At 38.3% G+C, this 21,837-nt stretch overlaps 1 protein-coding gene across 3 annotated transcripts in view; it reads left to right on the top strand.

The window, feature by feature from the left end:
* The window catches only part of ctnna2 (catenin alpha 2), a 443,954-nt gene extending 422,752 nt beyond the window's left edge, over positions 1–21,202 (top strand). For all 3 annotated transcript variants that reach the window (XM_039689255.2, XM_089132075.1, XM_039689246.2), the window contains 6 exons: positions 4,509–4,660; positions 7,673–7,786; positions 11,931–12,112; positions 12,484–12,589; positions 18,769–18,903; positions 20,246–21,202. In XM_039689255.2, the coding sequence (XP_039545189.2) occupies positions 4,509–4,660; positions 7,673–7,786; positions 11,931–12,112; positions 12,484–12,589; positions 18,769–18,903; positions 20,246–20,533 (977 nt within the window). In that variant the 3' untranslated portion in view covers positions 20,534–21,202. The remainder of the gene's footprint in view (positions 1–4,508; positions 4,661–7,672; positions 7,787–11,930; positions 12,113–12,483; positions 12,590–18,768; positions 18,904–20,245) is intronic.
* Positions 21,203–21,837: the final 635 nt, after the last annotated feature.

Below are 21,837 nucleotides of genomic sequence, written 5' to 3' on the forward strand. Positions count from 1 at the left end.
AAAGGTAGCAAGCTCTTTTCCGGAAATCACAAGTTTGCTCGCTCAGCTTGAATGGAAAACTGTTCTGCTTGTTGCTTCAGTAAAACCAAGATGAATATCTGCATGCTTGATTGAGAGTGATAATTGAATTGTGAAAGGGCTGGACGCCCAGACTGGCTCTCATCTTCTCTCTATTCACTTTAATGAGGCGCTTCTTTTTGTCGGATTTTGCCTTTTTCCCCTCCTTGGGATGTTGGTGCCACCCAGGTCTGTTGCCAGGAAGGAGGACAACTGGGAAAGTTGTTCCAGGCCCTTAGAGGGACCCACTGAGTTCTTCTGTGAAATATCCGTCTCATTAGGCCCAAGGGAGGGAGGGGCCACCCATAAAAATTTAGTCTGAGGTCCTGTGAATTTAAATGATGGACCACCACATAAATGGAATTGAACCATAAAACATTGCAGCATTGATTCTTCTACAACTTTCATTATTGCACAAGACTTGGCACACAAAATGTCAATGATTTTTTTTTAAAGTTTGAAGGTTTGGGCCAGGCTTAATGTTGAGGTTAGCAAATTAGTATAATCGAAGCATATAGCATTTGAATCTGTTTTCCATTTAATTAGGATGTTTGCTACTCAAGTAAGTGGCTTTATCAATTTAATAATGGAGGGAATTCCCAAGCATAGTGTTGTAGTGGGCAATGGGAGTTAAACCGCAGGTAATGATTTGTAGTTTTTGACTGAGTTTTATGGTTATCCACTGAGGGGAGAAAATGATTTGTTCAAAATGTGTCAGCTAACTTTTTTTTTTCTTTATTTCAGTCACTCTCAACAAAACTTACAATTACAATTCACTAACTATCTCTAAAATCTAGCTGTTCCATTTCCTCAAAAGTGCCAGGCACTTTCTTTTCAATTTCTTCAACTTTTTGGTTTGGTTCCTTTTCGGTGGACAGTCTAATTAGGACATAGTGAACTTTATCCTGGTCTTTTTTATAGTCCCAAGACTGTGTAAATATAACAAAAGTGCAGCTGGTCCAAAGCTCTATAAAGATACCACCATTGAAGGACCTTCAGCACATAGCACCCACGAATCTCGAATCGTGTCCTTGAGCCTGAAAATCAATAGTCTAATAGCAAACCCGTGATGACTTTCCCCTCTCTCTTTATCCTTTCCATCCTTTCTCCGATCCAAACTAATCTTCATGTGGGAAAAATTACCCCATCATTAAGGTTATGCTCAGCCCCCCAGTAGATTAAAAATTAGAAATATGGCTGATGTAATGGTGCCAAGAAGAAGGCATGAGTAGCAAATACTGTCATGGAGTATGGCAGTGTGAGTAGGGCTCTTGCCAAAAGGGTGGCCATGCAGAGATGAAAAGTGGCCACCTAATCACTGCCCCCCATCAAACACACACACACACATAGACTCAAACATGATTTTTATGGCAAATATAGTGTTTCACTGACAGGTTGAAGGGCATGTTTGCTCAGGTACTAAAAAACAGCAAAGATTTCAAACAGCCAAATGACCCCACAAAATATTATTCCTCAGCATATCACGACCCAAGAGTCTGTATGGTGAGACATGCAAAACAACAAGGATAATAGAATTAGTCCATGGCTGCCCGCTACATTGAGTCCAATATTTTGTTCATGAAAAAGAAAACGGAAGAAAGAAAGAAATACGCATCCCGAAGAAAGGGCAGTGCTAACTAATTCCACAGCCTAAGGGGCAAAATGTAAATCAAACCAAACTACTAGTGACCTCATTGTTTTCAAATGAATTTGTTACTTCCAGTGTTTTGAATTACTTGCAGACATTTCATATTAGCATTAGGAATGTCTCATTGCATTTTCTAGTATTTCATTTTGAGACCATTAGGCTGGTCTGATCTCAGCCTCTCGCATTTTGAATTATAGAATTCCAAACGCTGTCTCAAAATAAAAATAATAATGAAAACAGTTGAAGGCTCATCGAACATATCTGACTGCTTGCTTTATCTGGCATTAAACACTTTAAGAAAATAATCCCTTCCAACATGGTTTCATTAGCTCCTTTCATCATTTCTCAATGGTCTGAGTTAAATTTGCTCCTCACTAGCAGCAACTTTCCTCATTAATGCCTTGAAGAACATTTAAATATTTCTATTTAAAAGGCACAGCAAAATTCCCTAAAGCTAATTTTATGCCTCCCCAATAAGTGGATTAAAATGAATTAAATATGTGTTAAAGCAAGACCGGGTTGGAAAGAAGAAAGGAGATCAAATAAAGAGCCTTTACCGCACCTTTTTGAATGTTTCGCATAATTTTGTATTTCTTATGTGTTCATTTGAAATTCCAATCTAACCTTTTCTGCTTTAGCCTATAGACATTCTGAAATTGTCCATTTTAGTAGGCAAATAGGCAAAATGGCTGTCAAAATGGATCCTTCACTTGTCCCCTTTTAAGTCATTCTCAAGTCGGATGACTGTAATCAAAACCATCATAAATCTCATAACCGGCCTTTTCTTCAAAATCTGCATCTGCTATTATTGTGATTGGCTCTCTGGACTTGGATTTGGTTAGATGGTTGATGACAACACTCTAAAATTTTCTTGTCACAGAAGTGTCCTCACAAGACCAGCCTTCCCCACGGAGAAGTGTATCTTGGGTCATAATATCCCAGTTCCTTGCTTTAAAAAATCCTAAGACCTCCTCCTCTCCTCGGTACATGTGCTGAATATTTTAAGAGCATCACTTTGGAGTTTGCTCAAGGGTTTAATACAAGGCTTTTTCCGTGCCCATCTTTCTTTCATCAACCTTATTGGTCCCCGACGTTGATATGAGCTTGACTTGATGTCAGGGTTAGATCACAATACATTTTCCCTCCGCCAGTGACATTGCCATGGAAACGCAAGACTTTTACATCATTTTGGATAATACTCCCTTGACGTGCTTGGCAACTATTTCAGAGTTGGCAGACAGGTCATTCAGTGTCAGCTCCAAAGTTTGAGTGTGAATTGGTGGGGTGTGGAGCACAAAGGAAGGTACTTGTTGATTACAGTCCAAAGTAATGAGCATATTTTTTTGCTCTGGAGTCACCAAAGTTTGAAGATCATGATTCATTACAGCGTTTTCGGATCCCTCTTAAATGCATTTAATATTTTATATTGACATTTCACCAAAATGTAATTGACCTAAAAGTCTTCATTCACTGCCACTATGCAGCATTAGCCATGAGGATTTTTGTCTAAACATATTTGTTCAGTGTTAACGCTGAAATGCGGCTCATCAGGAAATCAAATCAAACTAACGTCACATTAGCGGACCTTTCCCAACCCTCCAGCTACTCAATCAATGTCTGTCAACATTGTTCGTACTCAACGTTTGTTCGTCAAACAATCCCTTATTACAGCCAGCGTTTAGTGGGGGTTGACGATATCGTTACAAGACGGAGGAGGATAAAGTAGAGAGCTTTACAATAAGGTTCCACTTGTTACATATTGGTAACACTTTATTTCGATAGTCCACTTTAGACATTCTACTAACTATAAATAACTTTTCAACTACATGTCAACTAACTGTCATTAGAGTATTAGTAGACTGTCAGCTTAATTTCTGCTAACACTTGGTCACTTTGTTGGTCCCCCAACAGACATTCAACTGACTATAAGTAACTTGTCGACTACAAGTAAACTTATTCTCCTAACCCAAAGCCTTACACCTAACCATAACCTAACAGTCTACTGACAGCCTACTATAATATACTAATACTCTAATGAAGAGTTAGTTGACACCTAGTTGAAAAGTTACTTATAATTCGTAGAACGTCTAAAGTGACTATCGAAATAAAGTAGTATATCATTAAAAAAAAGCTTCTGGAGTAATCATAATCTTTGTTCATATTAATTACAACATTCACTAAAACATTATTAAAACAAAAGTTGTATATATTTTAATTGATCCAAGCTAACAAGAACCACTGTTTGTATAAATACAATAACAAATGTATTGCTTGCCAATTGTTATAGTAATTAATATTAGTTAATGCATTGACAAACGCTAACTAATGGAACCTTATTGTAAAGTTTTACCTGATTATTATTATTTTTTTTTTTTATTGGGTTAAAGAGGTCTCACTTATGGTCATATGTTCCCATCGAGGTGAAGTGGTTAATTTGTAGACGTAGGGCACCCTTTTCACATATTTTTAGCGTGACATTTTCTCGTCTTCCTCTCACGCTGCATTCCATGTCCTCAGGCCTAACTGACAGCAAGAAGATGGCAGAAATAGACATGCTTGCCTGAATTTCGACACTTAGCTTCTTAAGATCACATATTCTCCATTTTTCTCACCTCTCACTCTGTCTTTTCTCTGATATGTTTGGCACCTGAGGGAAAGGCTGGCTTTTGAGGGATGCGTGTAATCCCTTTTTTTGAAAAAGTTTTTTTTTTTTTTTGTCTGTGTATCTGTCTTTCTGTTTTTGCTTTCTCTCAGGCTCTTGCTCACCTCAATACTCTATGTCCTTCTTTTGTTTTCCCATCAGTGATGCCGCGCTTTGCAGAGCAGGTTGAGGTCGCCATCGAGGCTCTTAGCACCAGCCCCCCACAGCCATTCGAGGAGAACGAGTTCATCGACGCCTCTCGCCTCGTCTATGACGGCGTGCGTGACATCAGGAAAGCAGTCCTCATGATAAGAGTGAGTAGCGTTCAAATTAGAGAACCACATGAGGTGCTCGCTCTTCACAAGTGGGGCTTTTATGCTGCTCATTACCCCAGAGGTTTGGATTGATAAATAACAAAACAGCACATCAAACACATTTCATCTGAAAATAATGTAGTGGGTTATGACTCCATCATACAGGGCAAGGGTGAACATACTCCAGGGGATTGTTATATTGTTAAAAGTTATACAAAACATATCAATTTTTCTTAAACTAACCATGGCATTTTTATAGAAATTAAAATGGTTTGAATTAAGAGTAAACGAATGGTCTGTTAAGCATTATCATAGTGTGTGGCTTTTGATGCCAAGAATGATCCTCTATGATGATCCAGAAAATAAACACCCCTTTATACTGAGTGAAAAATAGTGAGAGTGAGATTATCATTTAGAGAATATTTACTTGCTATTGAAAATGTATCTATTCAGGTTCATTCATCTTAACATCAAAGTAGGAAAAAGGTAATACAGTTACATTTTTTGTATTAGCCTACAAAAATACTACACTCTAAAAAATGCTGGGTTGTTTTAACCCAATTTTGGGTCAAATATGGACAAACCCAAAATGTTGGGTTAAAAATGTAATGTAAAAATTTAACCCAACGGCTGGGTTAGTCCATATTTGACCCAAAGTTGGGTTAAAACAACCCAGCATTTTTTAGAGTGTACTATTTCACAAAAAAAGTAATATTCCAGAGCTTCACAGAAAATATTACCTGACCACATCAGCTAAAAAGTAGCTGATCAAGGCAAAGAATACAGTGTCAAAGAATAGACTAACTATTATGCCAGGTTCAGACTAGGCTACATGGTATTTTGTGTTTGATGCTATAGTGACTCTGCCAGATTATGTGATTTTGACTCTTTAATTCTTATCTTGTCATGGAAAAGAAACATGGCAGACTATGCGTTGCTTCCCGACTAATCATTGCTTGCTCTCTTTAATGACATGCGTGATGTCACAAATAAGGCAACTGACTTCCGGTGTAAACAAACTGCTGAAGCGGCATGTTAGCTTAATGCTAATTCTAGTGCTCACCAGGTCGTTCACCAGCATACAGTATCTTTTTCACACTGTCATGGTAGTCACTCAAGGAAACATCATAAAGGCAAGAGTATTGTTGTTATAGCTCCATGAACCTTTCATTCATTGCATAATTACAACTATACCATGGTGGAACAAAATAAAATGCTAGTTTTTATGTTGTGAAATCGCCAATCATCACCGTTAGTTGTTATCCAATATGTGTCATACTATACCAGATGAAGTATTTATTTATTTATAAATGTAGAGAAGCTCTTCTTTTAGAAATAAATGAATTATGATAATATAAATAATCTTGACACCCCTAAAAACATTTAGTAACATTTCTCTCTCGCAGCCACTTGGGTTTTTTTCTTGACTCCCTTAATGCAATGTATACGTTAATGTTCTTAACGAAGGTTATTCTAAAGTGTCTCTAGAAATATATAGCTTTTGTATATATATTTTTAGTTGAAAAGCCCTGCTATAGATATTATGAAGTAATGATGCTATATGCCATCATATGTATTGTTTATGGTATGTCCTGGTTATACAATAATAGTATACTAGACTGTTGATTTGTTTATGCCTTGCCCATTATATATATTCTGTTTACAGAGTTCGAATTCATTTGGTTCAAAATAATAAACACGTCTTTTTGTTGCAAAAAAGGCAATTTTTAAGATGCACACTTCCTCTGTGGAAACTTCAAACAATATTGAACAGTAAATAATAATTTGCCAGTAAATAATGTCAAGCTGAGTTTGGAGATGGTTTGAAACAGAGTGATAATTGTAAATAGAGATCCTACTTATTTATACTTTTTTTATTGATTCCCCGAACCACCCCCTACCCCAAAAATGAATCACAAAGATATATCATGCAGAGTGTGTGAATGTGTTGGTTTCTGCTTTTAAGTTTTGCAAATAGTACAGCCCCAAGAGTAGCAGTGAAAAGAAAGTACCCACACACACACAGTTATTTGTCAAGGATTGTATCCTGCTGAACAACATAGAAATAATAATCAAACCAAGATAGATTTGTGCACAAATGTACACTCCTTTCTCATTGCCTATACACATTTATGTCTTTGTGAAATCTCGACCCACTGGGATCTTCATTAAAATAAGTTACAAAGCTAGACTTTGCTAGTTTGCTATATTCTCCATAAGAATATCTCCTAAAGTTACTGCCACTGCCGCTCAGAGTGGTTGAAAACTATGGCGGCTGTCAAGATACACTCTCTTTTCTTTGTCTCCAATTTGCTCATTAGTCACTTAGTGGGATTGCTGTTGGTTTGAGGACTGGTAGGCAGAATACAAGAAAACAGATCATATCTAAACCCTGCAGAACCTAGAGGCCTTTCCCCCTTCACATTTTGTTTGATCCCACTTTACGAGGGATCTTTTTATATTACTCACAAGAAAGCCAAAAGGGAATTGAACAATGATGCAAGTCACTAGTAACTCAAAGTGTGGGACGAATGAATTATTTATTGTGATTTGACTGGTTTAATGGTTGACACGTCTTTATGTTGGATCAGTGGTCCTTCTTCCTTCATTGTGTAGAAACGCACAGCCAGTAGTGGCGTCTGTCAAATGTTGCGTCTCAAAATGTCACCAAGTTTAGCATTAGGACAGAGGACATCTGTACCCTAGTAGAGTACATTTACATGTAAAGTTGTTTTAGTTGAAAGTTGTTGACGAAAGAAACCCAAGAGTTAAAAAGTGTCAGTCTCTCCAGACCAGTTTTAAAACTAAAAACGGAAAGCAAAAATGAAATTTAGGAGACTTTAAAAGGAGTAGTTCACTCAACAAATTATAATTTACTGATCATACTGTCATTATCAAACCTGTATGCACAAAATTTGAATTTCAAATAATAAACTGATCACTCTTTTCAGTGAAATTACAAATAACAATAAGAAAATATAATTATTTATTTATTTATTTATTATATTTCAGACTCCAGAAGAGCTTGAAGATGACTCTGACTTTGAGCAAGAAGACTATGACGCCCGTAGCCGCACCAGCGTCCAGACCGAAGATGACCAACTCATTGCTGGACAGAGCGCAAGGGTGAGTGAACAACATATCTGGTTCCTCCCGTCATTTCCAGCTGGTTTACCCTCACAATACAAAACACTTATCACTCCGCTGAGCATGTCTGCTGTAAATGACTTCTAGTTTCAGAATAACAAGAGTGCGTCACTCAAGTGCATGCACACAACGTGCCTCTCACTTTTGCAAGAACAAAAGATTATTTATCCTCTGCTGTGAATAATGATGAGAAGAAAGCCTAAGCAAGAGAAAATAAGATTATAATTCTTTCAATACGGCAAGAAAGATTTACAAACGTTTTAGCTGAGCAACATGCTAACAGCTAACTGTATATAAATCAATTAGGAGTCGAGTCATTGCACACATTACTTTCAAAGCATTGATTAGAGTTGCTGCCAGTGTAAAATGTTCAGTTGCTTATAAGGTTCCATTTTGGTTAGGATGCTACCTTAGAAAGGTTTTGGGACAGAGCCTATCCACAAGTTTCCTACGCCCCATGATGCCTTGCGTCAAAAGTGGGCGCGACTTCCGGTTGGAAGTAAACAAAGCGCGATTTGACATGCTTGACACTCGTTCATTCAACAGTTGACAGTCATTCAAGTTATAGCGATCCAAACTAGCTAACGATGTGGGAACACAACCTCAACGAAATTCAAAAGGGTGAAATAACAGTACCTTTACCCTCCGCAGTAGTTGATTGTGAGTATTATAATAACATTATTAATAATCAATACTTATCAAGGCATATGGACAGACAGTTGTGCGAGCTGACAAACAATTAAAATAAAAAAATACACACTTAGTCATTGTGCTTTCGAGTTTATTCAAAATTTAAAATGAATGTGCTACTTGAATACATTAACTGGCACATTTGGTATTCTGTCAACACAGGCTTTGATCCTGAGTTTAGGTGTAACATCAGTAGAGAACAGCCAATCACATGCTGAAAGAGTTTATAGAATATTAAGAATTTAAACAAATGTACACAGGAAGATTCGTTGTCTTTTGGGAGGTGATGGAAACTACAGTCGTTGGCAGGATCACTCTGATTTCGTTTTCAGCTTATGTTCAAAACAATCACGTTTAAGCCACTGAATTAGTTTAGTCCGGTTATACATACAACCGTGAACAGCACATGTTGTCCCTGAGCTCCGTAACGACATCTCTCATAAAGATTTGTGTCTTTAAATAGTAAAATAATTCTCCGAAAAACAGCTAGCCTCTTCGCTAACTGCCACATAAAATACCATTGGAATGCTACTTCCGTCGCCTCACCGGAAGTTTCACCCACTTTATTTTTTACAGGAGCGCCCCTCGGAAACTTGTGGAAATAGACCATTTCACAAGATGTAAACAACACTGGTCCAGAAGCACTTCCTGTTTCAGTTTTTTTTTAACACTACATAAAAGCAGGGATAAAATACAACCAACAGAACATATTAAACTGAATCAAAACATTTAAACAAACTTTTTTAAGATGTTTTCTTTACATGTGAAATAAAGAAAACAGTTACAAACTGAAACAGGAAGTGTTTCTGGACCAGTGTTGTTTACATCTTACAAAATGGTCTATACAGTATATGTTTCATATCTAAGATGATGGACGAAGCAAGAGAAATGTTGATTGCTCCTTCAATACGGCAAGTTAGTAAAGAAGTCTACTAAAAAGGCAGTTTAACCAACCGTTTACCTCAGCAACCTGCTAACAGGAAACTTAATAAAAATACATTGAGTGTCACAAAAAAAATTTTTGCTCAGAATTGCTATGTAGAATGTTTGTTCACTAATAAGGTTCCATTTTAATTAGGATGCTGCCTTAGAAGGGAATGCACTGCAGGCAGCGATGTTGGCTTTGGAACAGAGCCTATATATAAACTTTAATATAGCAGAAGATCATGTTTTATGCATCAGCTGCATACATTTCAAGCAGAATCAAATGCTTTGCACAAGAATAATTTTGGTCTCAGTTTTGTAAACTCGGTCTGCAGAGACTGTAGTTGTTAAAATATGATTGCAAATGAGACTTCTGGCAGTGTCACCCCACCCAGTATGCGTGTGTCAGCCGGCATTTGACGGCAGAGCTCACTGGGGTTCAAGGCTTAATCCACATTAGTGTATGTGTGAATAGTACACAGTGGGCTGCTTATGAGACATTACAAGAATGTCAGTATGTAGCTGTGGAGTACCGCTGACATTCACGCGCAAATACACACCATAACCCTGTTTGATACCAATTACTCTTGAGAATAAATTATCTTCCACGAACGAGAGGAAATTATCATTTGTATTGGAATAAAAGACTAGGCTAAAAGAAAAAAAAAACTGCTGTGGAGAAGAAAAACACGGTCATTCCTTGAGAACAGGAACCAATTGACAAAATAAAAACAAATGACCGTGGAAAAACATTTCGCTCACTAGTAAACTCGGTTCATTGGAGTTCAAGCAGAAGCGTATGTTACATTGAGTGAATATTTTTTTGCAAATCAAATATGCGTGTCACTACTTTCATATTGATATAGTCTGTGACTTTAAGTTTTATGGATTTTGAGTTCTCATAAAAGAGATATAAGAGCAGGCATTTGTTCACAGACTCACTTTCAGACACACACACATACACACTGCTCTATCTCTTAGCTCCATGATAGGATAACAGTGCTGATAGGTCAACCATAAAATTGAACTCCTGTATCTAGGCCACTTTATTTCAAATGAGAAAAATTAAAAAAAGCTTAATTTCTAATCCAGAAGCACACGGCATGCGTGTGCAGACGTTCGGCACACAATATGAGTGTGTTGAATGAATCGGCACCGGTGCGTATGGGGAAGGATTTGTTGGAGCATTAAGCCTGCACCCTCTCTTGTTATCGTTTAGGAGCCAGAGAGATTTGGGATAAGTGAATTTTGAGCGAGGCAAGAAGAAGAAATAGGCTCTCCCCCCTTCTATTCATCTTCTTTCCATACATCACATCCCCTTTTAGGACCAGAGGAGTTGGGATTAACCTTTTTTTTTTTGCAGCAGCAGCATAGTAATGCTGATTGGATGCTTCAAAGACAAACAAAGAGAGCTGATTGGCTCCAGGGAGGGGTATGTTTCTGATTGGATGCACAGGTGGTAAAACAGTGCGGTAATAACTTCCAAGCTTAAACGTGACAAACTTAAATTTATATAATGACCTTTCAATACGTTTTAGTCATAACCAAGCAAAAATGTAGTTACAGTCCCTTTGACCGCTCTTGCAGATGCTTGTGGGAGATAAAAGTTAGTGATAGATACATTTATGCCATACTGAGTTGAATATATATATATATATATATATATATATATATATTCGGTCACAGTCACCGTTGCACTAGTCCTCCATTTGAAATGCCCAGGAGTGTGCGCTATCTGAAAAAGAAATCATTTTCATCTTTTAATCGCATTTTCTCTGAGGACTTCTTTTCTTTTTACTGTGTAATTGCTTGTTAAATAAACAAGCAAAAAGCTACAAATCTTAAATGAGCAGCTGGTTCTTAATTAGCTCTTATGTTATGACATCCTTTGGCTATGATGGCGTATTGCCACTTACAAATTCAGACAAAACTGCGGAAAAGATTTTAGAATTTTTGACTTGTCTCACTACAAATTCAGACTTGTACAGCACAGACTTTTTTTTTGTTTGCCAAATCCATCTTGCGATGATCGCACACTAAGAGTCTTAGAGTCGCCTGCCATGGTCCGGTCCGTCTGCTCCAACAGAATGTTGAACAAATGCATAATTCATTGACTGGTGGAAGAAGTGAGGTAATTATACATTTATCTTACAAATAATACTGCACCTTAACGGTTCCTGTGACCTTGCAAAGAGATTAATACCCTTTTGGACAGGCTCAGAATCGCAACGGGGCGAGAATTTATTCCTTGACAAGAAGAGGGGGTAAGAAAAGAGGATGGATTTTCTCTTTATGAGCATGAGATGTCATGGGGTTCCAGAAGGTCTTATGATTAAGTGTTAAGTTTCAAAACCTTATACAGAGGCATTTCAGTGGGGTTAAACAAAGTCAACCTAAATGGAGGGTACTTTCTTCACAAACTTTTAACAAGAACAAGGGCACGTGTTTGCACAAATGCAAAATGTGTGTAACTGATCTTTGTCTTGTGTCATATCGACACCCCTCATAGGCCATCATGGCTCAGCTGCCTCAGGAAGAGAAGGCCAAGATTGCAGAACAGGTGGAGAGCTTCAGGCAGGAAAAGAGCAAGCTGGACGCAGAGGTCGCCAAGTGGGATGACAATGGAAATGATATCATCGTGCTGGCCAAGCAGATGTGTATGATCATGATGGAGATGACCGACTTCACCAGGTACATCAATCCACGTCATCAATGAGAACCCTGGAAATGTTTAAGAGATAACGTGAAGCCAAAGGGCCTCATTCAACCGGGTACATTATCCTACAAATAAATACATTACATTGAAACATTAACTATTTCCCCCCGTGTTTTCACTGATAGAAGACAGAAGACACTCATTAAACCCAAAAATATGTCATACTTCATCTGAATGACGCCATGTGAAAGAGTATTATTTATTATTTAGGTTACTTGCTCTTGCTTCATTAAATCTATTAGCATATATGGTGGGCTTGCTTGCTTTTATGACCTCTGTTTGCTTTTTTGCTTGTTGTGAGGAATCAGCTAATAGTGTCACAATGTGGGTTTTTGTGTTACCACAGGGGCAAAGGCCCTTTGAAGAATTCCTCTGACGTGATCAATGCCGCAAAGAAAATCGCAGAGGCCGGATCCAGAATGGACAAGCTCGCGCGTGCTGTGGCTGACCAGGTCAGAATGCCCTTTTATTCAAAAATGTTCTGTGAGATCAAAGCCCAGGGTTGTGTTTAAAATAATGAGCTCCTATGAGGTGTTGAATTTATTATTAGATGAACACCATCTTCAGAACCTGCTGACTGACACTTTTTAATGTTTAATCAACTGTACTTCTTGTGAAGTAAAGGAAAGCTAAGGATGCGCTTATGAGTCATGATGGCAGCTACTATACCATGCACTGTCTTTGCTTGTTCCTGCTACTGTATTTAGTGCATTTTCATGTTTTCATAAAATATGCACGTTATTATTTTTTAGATGGAAGTCATACACGTTAGTTTTATGACCTCATATGGTTCATTTGTAAATATTCTTGGCTGCTGTGTGCCAATGAAAAACTAGCCTTTTATTAAGAACTGTAGATTATCCATTCTCTTAATGTGGGCAGCTGTAGGAAGCCAGTGTACTGTAGATGTGTAACATGGGCCCTCATTGGCTGATTAAAGAGCAGATACGCTGTCATGTTCTGGATCATATGCAGACTCTCAGAAGAAAAAAAAAATGGTACAAAAGGTACTAATATGCACCCTTTAGGGGTTCGAAGGCATATAGACCATTTTGCAAGATGTAAACAACACTGGTCCAGAAACACTTCCTGTTTCAGTTTGTAACTGTTTTCTTTATTTCACATTAACTTTTTGATTCAGTTTTATATGTTCTGTTGGTTGTATTTTATCCCAGCTTTTATGTAGTGTTAAAAAAACTGAAACAGGAAGTGCTTCTGGACCAGTTTTGTTTACATCTTGCAAAATGGTCTATATTTTGAAAGATTACCTCAACATTGACAAGTTTTAATTTGTACCTTTTTTTCTGAGAGTTCAAATCCTTGATTGGTCAGAGTGAGGGTTGAATTTGGGAGTATTAAAGGTTCATGAAACCTCTTGTTTCAGCAGCAGTTAGTTCTCGTCAGAGTTTATAAAAATGCTACAAATTAGACATATTAAGCTGCGGGTTGGAGGGGGAAGAAGAGAGAATGATAATGACTTAAAAGCACCCTGCAATTTACCATTAAATACAACAAAATAAACATATACATGGTTTTGTAAGCCTTCCGTAACTTACATGGACACATAAATGCATAACCATTTGGATTTTTACGCCACTTAAATCATATGAACCCGCTATAGTACTTTTTAGGCTTATTTTGTTGCGTTTTAATAAGAAATTAGATTGGTTATATTTAAGGAGCTTCAAAGACCGGTTCAACTCACTGTGTAGATGAATCGCGTTCGTGTTGGAGACTCTCAGGGGTCTATGGAAGAAAACTGTAGAACTCTTGCAAAACAAAAACAAACACTTATTCATCATCCATTCATGCATCTCTCAGTTACAGCAATATATCTCACAGCTTGAAGCCATCATTGGAGATCACTCTCCAATGCACTCTCCTTAATAATTAAGCAAGGTGTCTTTTCATAGGATGAGGACATGTAATATCATGAATAATTATGAGACACATGTGAATCATTGATATACTACAGGTGTAAAAACAAAAATAAAATCAAAGTCACATGACAAAAATAAAAATAAAAGTCACATGACGTTAACATGAAGACCTAGAAGATCTAAAAAAGCACTTAAAATAGATGGTAACAATGTTTTCTATTATGTGCAATACAGAACAGAAAACCTATGTTAAAAGCTCAGAAAGTTTAGTTTTTTAAACATGTTTTAAAATGTGAAATTGTTGAAAATGAGCAAACTTTTCAGCCACGCAGCCCACTTGGGCGAGAAGTGTGGAAGAGGACACAGTTGGTAGTGAAGGACAAGGCCAGAGTGGGGCCACTTTTCAGCCCGGGAGAGTTTCAACCCATTTTTTCCATAGTGGTGGAAATTGGATAAATGAAGCAACAGTTCAGCTCTTACTATTGTATAGTTTTTATTAATAACATGGTTCAACAATAATGTAAAGGTTATATAATATTTCACTTAAGCTGAGAAGTTAACAAAAAATATCATGGTCATTATCGTTTTTCTGGATGGGTATCAAATTGTGATAATTTACTTCTTTACTACACCCACTTTTGAACAAATAATACAATTTGGTTTATCATGTTCCGTCTAACACAGTCTCATCCCAAAAAGTCATATAACTGACGTCTTGGGACGTTTTTTGGCCATACGTCAATATCCGCCTTTTTAGGGCCCCCTTAAACGTCGGTAGATGGCGATCCCGGGCCGTCATACAACTGACGCTTTACCTTTAACGTCAGTTAGGTGACGGGTTAGGTTTAGGGTTAAGTTTAGGTCTGGGGTAGAGTTAGGATCCCATAACCTCATCTACCGACGTTTAAGGGGGCCCTAAAAAGGCGAATATTGACGTATGGTCAAAAGACGTCCCAAAACGTCAGTTATATGACGTCTTGGGATGAGACCGGGTTGTTCCGTCATATACTGTTATTTCTTAAAATTACAGCGGGATTTATGTATATCTACTTTTGTTCCGTCAATAGCCTTTAAAAATATTTTTGGAATAAATCAGGCTACAAATAATATATTTACAAATCCTTCTGTAAATGTCTTCATAATATAACTAGGTGCAAGACTGGAAAGTTTGGTGTATATAGATGCTACTGAAGTGGAGATTTCGGACTTGGAGTATGAGAGAAAAGTCATTTTGACAAAATTGGTTTTAAAGATTTAGCAGCAGCCAATAAGATTGCACATTCAGAGTTAAATCCCCCCTCTACTTTCACGAAAGGTGGCTGACAAAAAGGAAATACCTTTACCTGACCATATTTGACCATACCTGGAGAAGTACACTAGAAGTACCCTTCTAGTGCTAGGAAACATTTAGTACCCTTCATTGTCAGAAGGGTCCTGCATAATAGGAATTATCCTTTTGTTGTCATCAACACTGGAACACTGATCAAAAAGATATGAGAAGCCTGAAACCTGCTGTGTCACCACTGGCCAGGTCTCGTGTTGTTTTTTGTTGTTTTCTTCCAGTATTCATTTTCTCTTAGATAAAGAGAGAATAGTGAAGGGAACCTGAGCACACTGCTGATCATTGTGTAATCCGAGTGTACGAGCACATCAGAGATGGCCAGACAGTTCCTGCTTACCAGAACACCCCTCCCTTTAGGTCACTGTGTTCCTTCCATAGCAGCAATCTATCCTCTTTACTACCAAATCTAACACGCATGCTGTGTTTATTAGGTAGTTTGAACAGGTGGCTTGACTTGTCTCTTATCAAACCCACTAACAGCATTTACATCTAATGGCCATCTGGGGTTCTCAGGATGCATCAAGGGACCGCATTCATTTCAGAAAAAAATCTCTGAGTAGGCGGTGTTAAACAGGACCGAGTGATCAATAATCAAGCTGTTCCGCAATGCTGGAAAAGACAAAACAATTTAGAAACAAAAGCCATTGAATTATGTACTTTATTTTAAGTGTATAGTGCGATGAATGGTTTTGTTCACGGTGAGTTACATGTAAAATGACAGAATATCTTATGGCCGTGGTTGCCACCGCAGTTGGATCCCTTTGGACCACCGAAGTCAGATCTTTCAGGACCACTAAAATCAGATCCTTCTGGACCACCACGCTTGGGACCACCAAAGTCGGATCCTTCTGGACCACCGGGCTTGAGACCACCAAAGTCAGGTCCTCCTGGACCACTGGCCTTGGGGCCGCCAAAGTCGGGTCCTCCTGGACGCCCGGACCTGATACCCCTGAAGACGGATCTTCCCAGACCACAGGACTTCAGCCCTCCAAAGTCTGGTTCTCCCAGCCCACAGAATCATGGGAAGCAACTGAAGCCTTCCTCCCTCTGTCCTTTCAAGGTTGTGGTGGTGACTTCTCTGGAACTCCTCTGGAACTGCTGCCACTTTTGGAGGAACTCTCATCTCCTTCATTGGAGGATTCTTGGGACGATCCAAGAGTCCTACAAATTTCTCAAAGGTCAACCTCTGAAGTCCTTATTATACCAAAAGGCAATGGGGTCATCATGGGCATATTTAAATAAATATATAAGGCATTATCACTGAGTTTCAGTCCCTCTGCCGCCACCCTGAAATTCTAGGCAAACTCCCTCACATTAGTCCCTCGTTGACAAAGAGAGGCCAATTCTCTGAATCTAAATATTGTAAATATGTATTGAGGGCATGACACAGGAGAGGCCGGCGGTTTGAGCAAATCCTTCCTCCGCTGAGTCCTAATGGCTGGTTCGTTCTGTCACGGAACGGTTGTGGAAAAGGAGAGCGAGGGCTCAGTTGCAGAGTTTGAAGGTTTAATAAAAATAGAAAATAAATCCAGGTACAAATGAAACCAAAGCAGGCAAACAGATAATCAGGTCTTAGCAGGAAACATAATAACAACCCAGCACAGGACTGCAAACACAGGGAGACTGAATAAGGAACAAACAAAGAAGAGTAACAAACAAGGCAGGTGGGACAAATTAAACAATAATCAGATAACAAGATGGGAGGGGGAAGACAGGAGAGCACATGGCACAAGGAAACACATGACAGGCCATGTACAGTACTCACAACAAACAGAACATGACAAATCTAAGAATCAAACTAAGAATTAAACCAGACAGACATGACAGAACCCATGTATTGTACCTGAATTGTGAAATTTGTGTTAATTCCAAGCCCTAATTGAAAGTAGTCAAAAGTGTCTGTCTCATTTTATTACACTACCAAATGACATATTAACTAACATGGACTGGACAGGGACACAACTGAAAAGAAAATGTGACCCTGACTACACAGAATTTATAAAATTCAATGTCAATTTGTTGGGGAAAATTATGTTATTGCCCACATTGTTGCTGATATTAATCGATTTAAATGATTTTAAGACATTTTTTGTCTTTTTCATTTACTATTTTGTAAACAATTTTGTTGGGTTGCAAAACCACTGCCGTAGAGGGCTACCAGGTTGCGTTGCATTGGCGAATGTGGTCATGACAGCAGTCAGACCTCCTCAGAAACACATTCTTACAACTTCTTTAACTGCTGCTCTTGACATCGCAGACCTAAAGCTGCTGGGCCCTGGAGGCGAGAAAAGCGGGTTCTCCATTTTTGTTTTTTCATTTCCCACTTGGCATCCCCCAGCATAGCGAGAGGTTGCTTCCTGCAGAGAGACACTTGAACGCTAAACGCTAAGGACGTTACAGTTGCTCAGCTGTGTCAAAGATAAAGCAGCTTCAACAGTTATTAAATGTGTCTCATCAATCTTTTTTTCACTCAAAGTTCATGGAAAGCTAGGGGAAAAATATATAACAACTTCTGACAGGACTTATTGCTTTATGCAAAGTCACTGAGTGAACCGCTGTGTCTTAGCTTGCAATGTGCTGTTTGTTGAAAATGATTTATCAAGAAAAAAATCATAACGTCATGCACATGTATTGCTTCGAAGGGGAGACCGAAAGAGCACGCAACATAAGAGCCATTCTTACTTATAAATGCAGTAGTTGGACATTAGTATTTTGAAACTATATCTATAGGCTATTGACAACAGAAATTGTGAATTAATATGACTGCTCAAATTACAGTTTTGATGTCTCTAAGATGATAAAATGCTACAGATTAGATAAATTGTAGGACAGGAGTATGCTGATACATTTAGGATATGTGTAAGTCAGTTAAATCATGTGAACACAAGCAAATAATTAATAATTCCAAAGTCCTGGCCTTTGAATATTGAGTAGTTTGTGACTGCAGGAAGGTTACCCAGCAACATCATCATGACATCATTAATATTCAAGAGATAAGCAACCACTGTGTCATGAAATCAGAAAGTCCATGTACCCCTCTCCACCGGCTTCAAAACAGAAGTTTTCATTCACCGTGATATGGGCTGGTGTCCATTATAAAATGTTTATTCAAACCCTCAGGGGTAAGACATTCTATTTCATGTTGCTTGTTTACTCTTGTGCTGTGTATGTACGTGTACAGTGTTCCTTCTAAAAAATAATCAATTGTGATGATAACTGGAGATTTACGAACAAGTCTACAACCGCAGGCTTTAGCCAATATGTGATGATTACAAACCCCTGAGTCATCTTCAAGATGGAAATAATTTCATCTTCAGTCATCATCGCTTTACCACCCTCCACTCATATTTGCTCTACACAGTGAATATGTAAAGGTCAAGTCTCTGCTATGTATTCCCATCTCTTTTAGTGTCCGGACTCAGCCTGTAAGCAGGACTTGTTGGCATACCTCCAGAGAATCGCCCTCTACTGCCACCAGCTCAACATCTGCAGCAAGGTCAAGGCTGAGGTTCAGAACCTGGGAGGAGAACTCATTGTTTCAGGGGTAAGATGATTCTGGCCATATGTATTATGATGCTATTTAATTATGTACATGAGGTTTGCAATGTTTCAGGATGTAGATTATATTTTTTTATATATATATATATATATTCCGTATGTATTATTAAAGGGATACGCCACTTTTTTTGGAAATAGGTCCATTTTACAACTCCCCTAGAGTTAAACAGTTGAGTTTTACTGTTTTCGAATCCATTCAGCCAGTTTTCTGATATTTAGAAGAATATCAGTAACCAGACAGTTTCTGGTCTCATTGACTACCATAGTATGTATTTTTTTCCTACTATGGTAGTCAATGAGACCAGAAACTGTATACTGATATTCTTCTAAATATCTGAAAATTGGCTGAATGGGTTCAAAAACAAAAATGTTGTATTTATATATTAAAAAGATGGCACAGAGCCTGATGTCTAATTACAACCATTATGTGTCCTGTAAATGTGGCCGTGGCTTTAGTCAGACTAAAATCACACCAAATCATAATATTTTTTTTTTTTTTGTGAAGTCGGACCAACGTACATACGTAATGGGCTTTGTCCAGCCTCTACATGCTAACCAGACAACAATTGGTCTCAGAGTTATGTGCTTGCTCCAAAACAGCTGTGATGCACCATGCATATTTAATCCTTCAAATATCTAATTTGGGTCAAGTATACTTAGACAACTAGTTCAGCCAGTTCTCATCCAAAGACATCATCTAATTGACGCTTTTGACCATACGTCAACATCCGACGTTTTAGGGTACCATTTAACGACTGTTAGATAACGCTATCTAATCCTAACCCTAAACCTACCTGCGTGATCTAACTGACGCTAAAGGTAAAGCATCAGTTGGATGACGTCTTGGGATGAGAATGTGTTGACTAGTTGAAGACTGTAAATAAATTATGCATTTTTTTATGCTATGCAATGACTCAAAACAGTTCATAAATAGCCATATTCCAATTACGACAACTCTCCAAATTGATTTATTGGCAGAGCAAGTATGGACTTGCTACTGCCAATATATACTCTTCTGTGAGCATGTACAGTAAGATATGCTGCTGCTGCATAAATAGGCAAACACATATTGTAGCAGTTCTAGACAGGTGGATCTGGGGGAGGTGGAGGGTTTCATAGGATCTCTCATTGCACACTGCAGGGTTAGCTTTCAGTGAACACTGAACCAGACTATTTAAATGTTGAGCAAGCAGTCTAATTGCATGCAAATTGCTAGCAAATTGAATGCAACGGACCTATCAGTCTGTTGCAAGTTTCATGACTGAGCAACAGTTCACTAAATACAGGCACTAAGCTGAATGTTTTCTTCCTCGTTGTCCCATATTCAGCTGGACAGTGCTACGTCCCTCATCCAGGCAGCCAAGAACTTGATGAATGCTGTGGTCCTCACGGTCAAGGCCTCCTATGTAGCTTCCACCAAGTACCAGAAGGTGTACGGCACAGCAGCAGTCAATTCCCCTGTGGTTTCCTGGCGTATGAAGGCCCCGGAGAAGAAACCCCTGGTGAAGAGAGAGAAACCGGAAGAGTGCCAGACCCGTGTCAGACGAGGCTCGCAGAAGAAGCACATCTCCCCCGTCCAAGCCCTCAGTGAATTCAAGGCCATGGACTCCTTTTAACTCTGCACCACAGATGCCCAAAACTCCTCCTCCTCCTCTCTTGATTTTTTTTTTCTCCTCGCCTTTTTACGGCTTATTTTCTTGGAGCTGTATCTTGTTCCATGCGGCGACGTGTGTGTATGTGCCCAGTAAATGTCTTTGAGTTGGAGGGTTTGGCCACCCATCCTCTTCAAACCAAGTTTCGCTGTAAATGAGAAACAAACAAACTCATGAAGGAGACGTTTACAGTGTGAGCTGCGGTACTTGCAATTCATGTGGTGTTCATTCTCGCTGACTGGCCATATATACACAGAGATATTAAAGAATATAATCTATGGTATAGTAGTGTCAGCCCTAACCGAGGCAGAGGTGCTGCTTTACTTCCTAATGATTTTTTTTTTATTATTATTATTATTATTATTTAAAATGAAAATGACCCATAGTAATAGGAATAACTTATGTTGAAGCATTTTTCTTCCTTCTTCCCAGTTATCCATATGGTGACCTGATGCACTAGTTTTTCCATTTAAAATCCATTTCTTTAATTATATTACTGTATCACTAACCATGGCAGCCAGGTTTGCTATAGTATTACATTTAGAAAATGACTAGTTGTGTGGTTTGCTCAGAGACTAGTAGAATCCTGCATACCTTTATAGCTCTGATTCTCTAATAAACCTTGCAACTGTGTGTGTCGAGTCGAGTTCTTTTCTGTCCCATTAAATTACATGTTTTAGCAAACTATATTTGATGGGCCAAACACATTTCTAATTAATGAATGATACTTACTGTGTGCTTGACATGTAATATCTTCTATCAAGCTCATTTCCATCACCAAACAAGTTTTGTGCTTGTCACTTGCTGACATTGTAGGTGAACAATGTAAGCGCAAATAAAGTTTGCTGTTGATGGCAAAATTTGAGATGGAAAATAAGGCAGGTTTTAATGATTCAGTCTGACTGAACACTATTTAGAAATAAAAATAAGTCGGCATGAAATGAAAATCCATCCTTATTACCATAGCTGGACTTTTTCATGTAAACGACAGGACTACCCTTACAAAAAAGTTTATTCAAGTGTGTTATTAGTATACTTCTTTTAAACTAAAAATGAGAAAGTATACTTTGTATGTTCTTTTCAGAACTGTGCTTAAAATCACACAGACATCTGTCAGTATAAGTCAAGTATACTTCAAAGTAAGTTCAATCTTTTGATAAAGACTTATAACAAGCATGCTTAGAATACTTATAGTTTTGTTTACTCTGAATAGAATATATGTCACGGGATAATCAGGAAACGTAAGAGAGGACTCAATTGCAGGAAAA

This window comes from Pimephales promelas, chromosome 6, assembly GCF_988280905.1.
Source record: "Pimephales promelas chromosome 6, fPimPro1.hap1.1, whole genome shotgun sequence".
Lineage (NCBI taxonomy): Eukaryota > Metazoa > Chordata > Actinopteri > Cypriniformes > Leuciscidae > Pimephales > Pimephales promelas.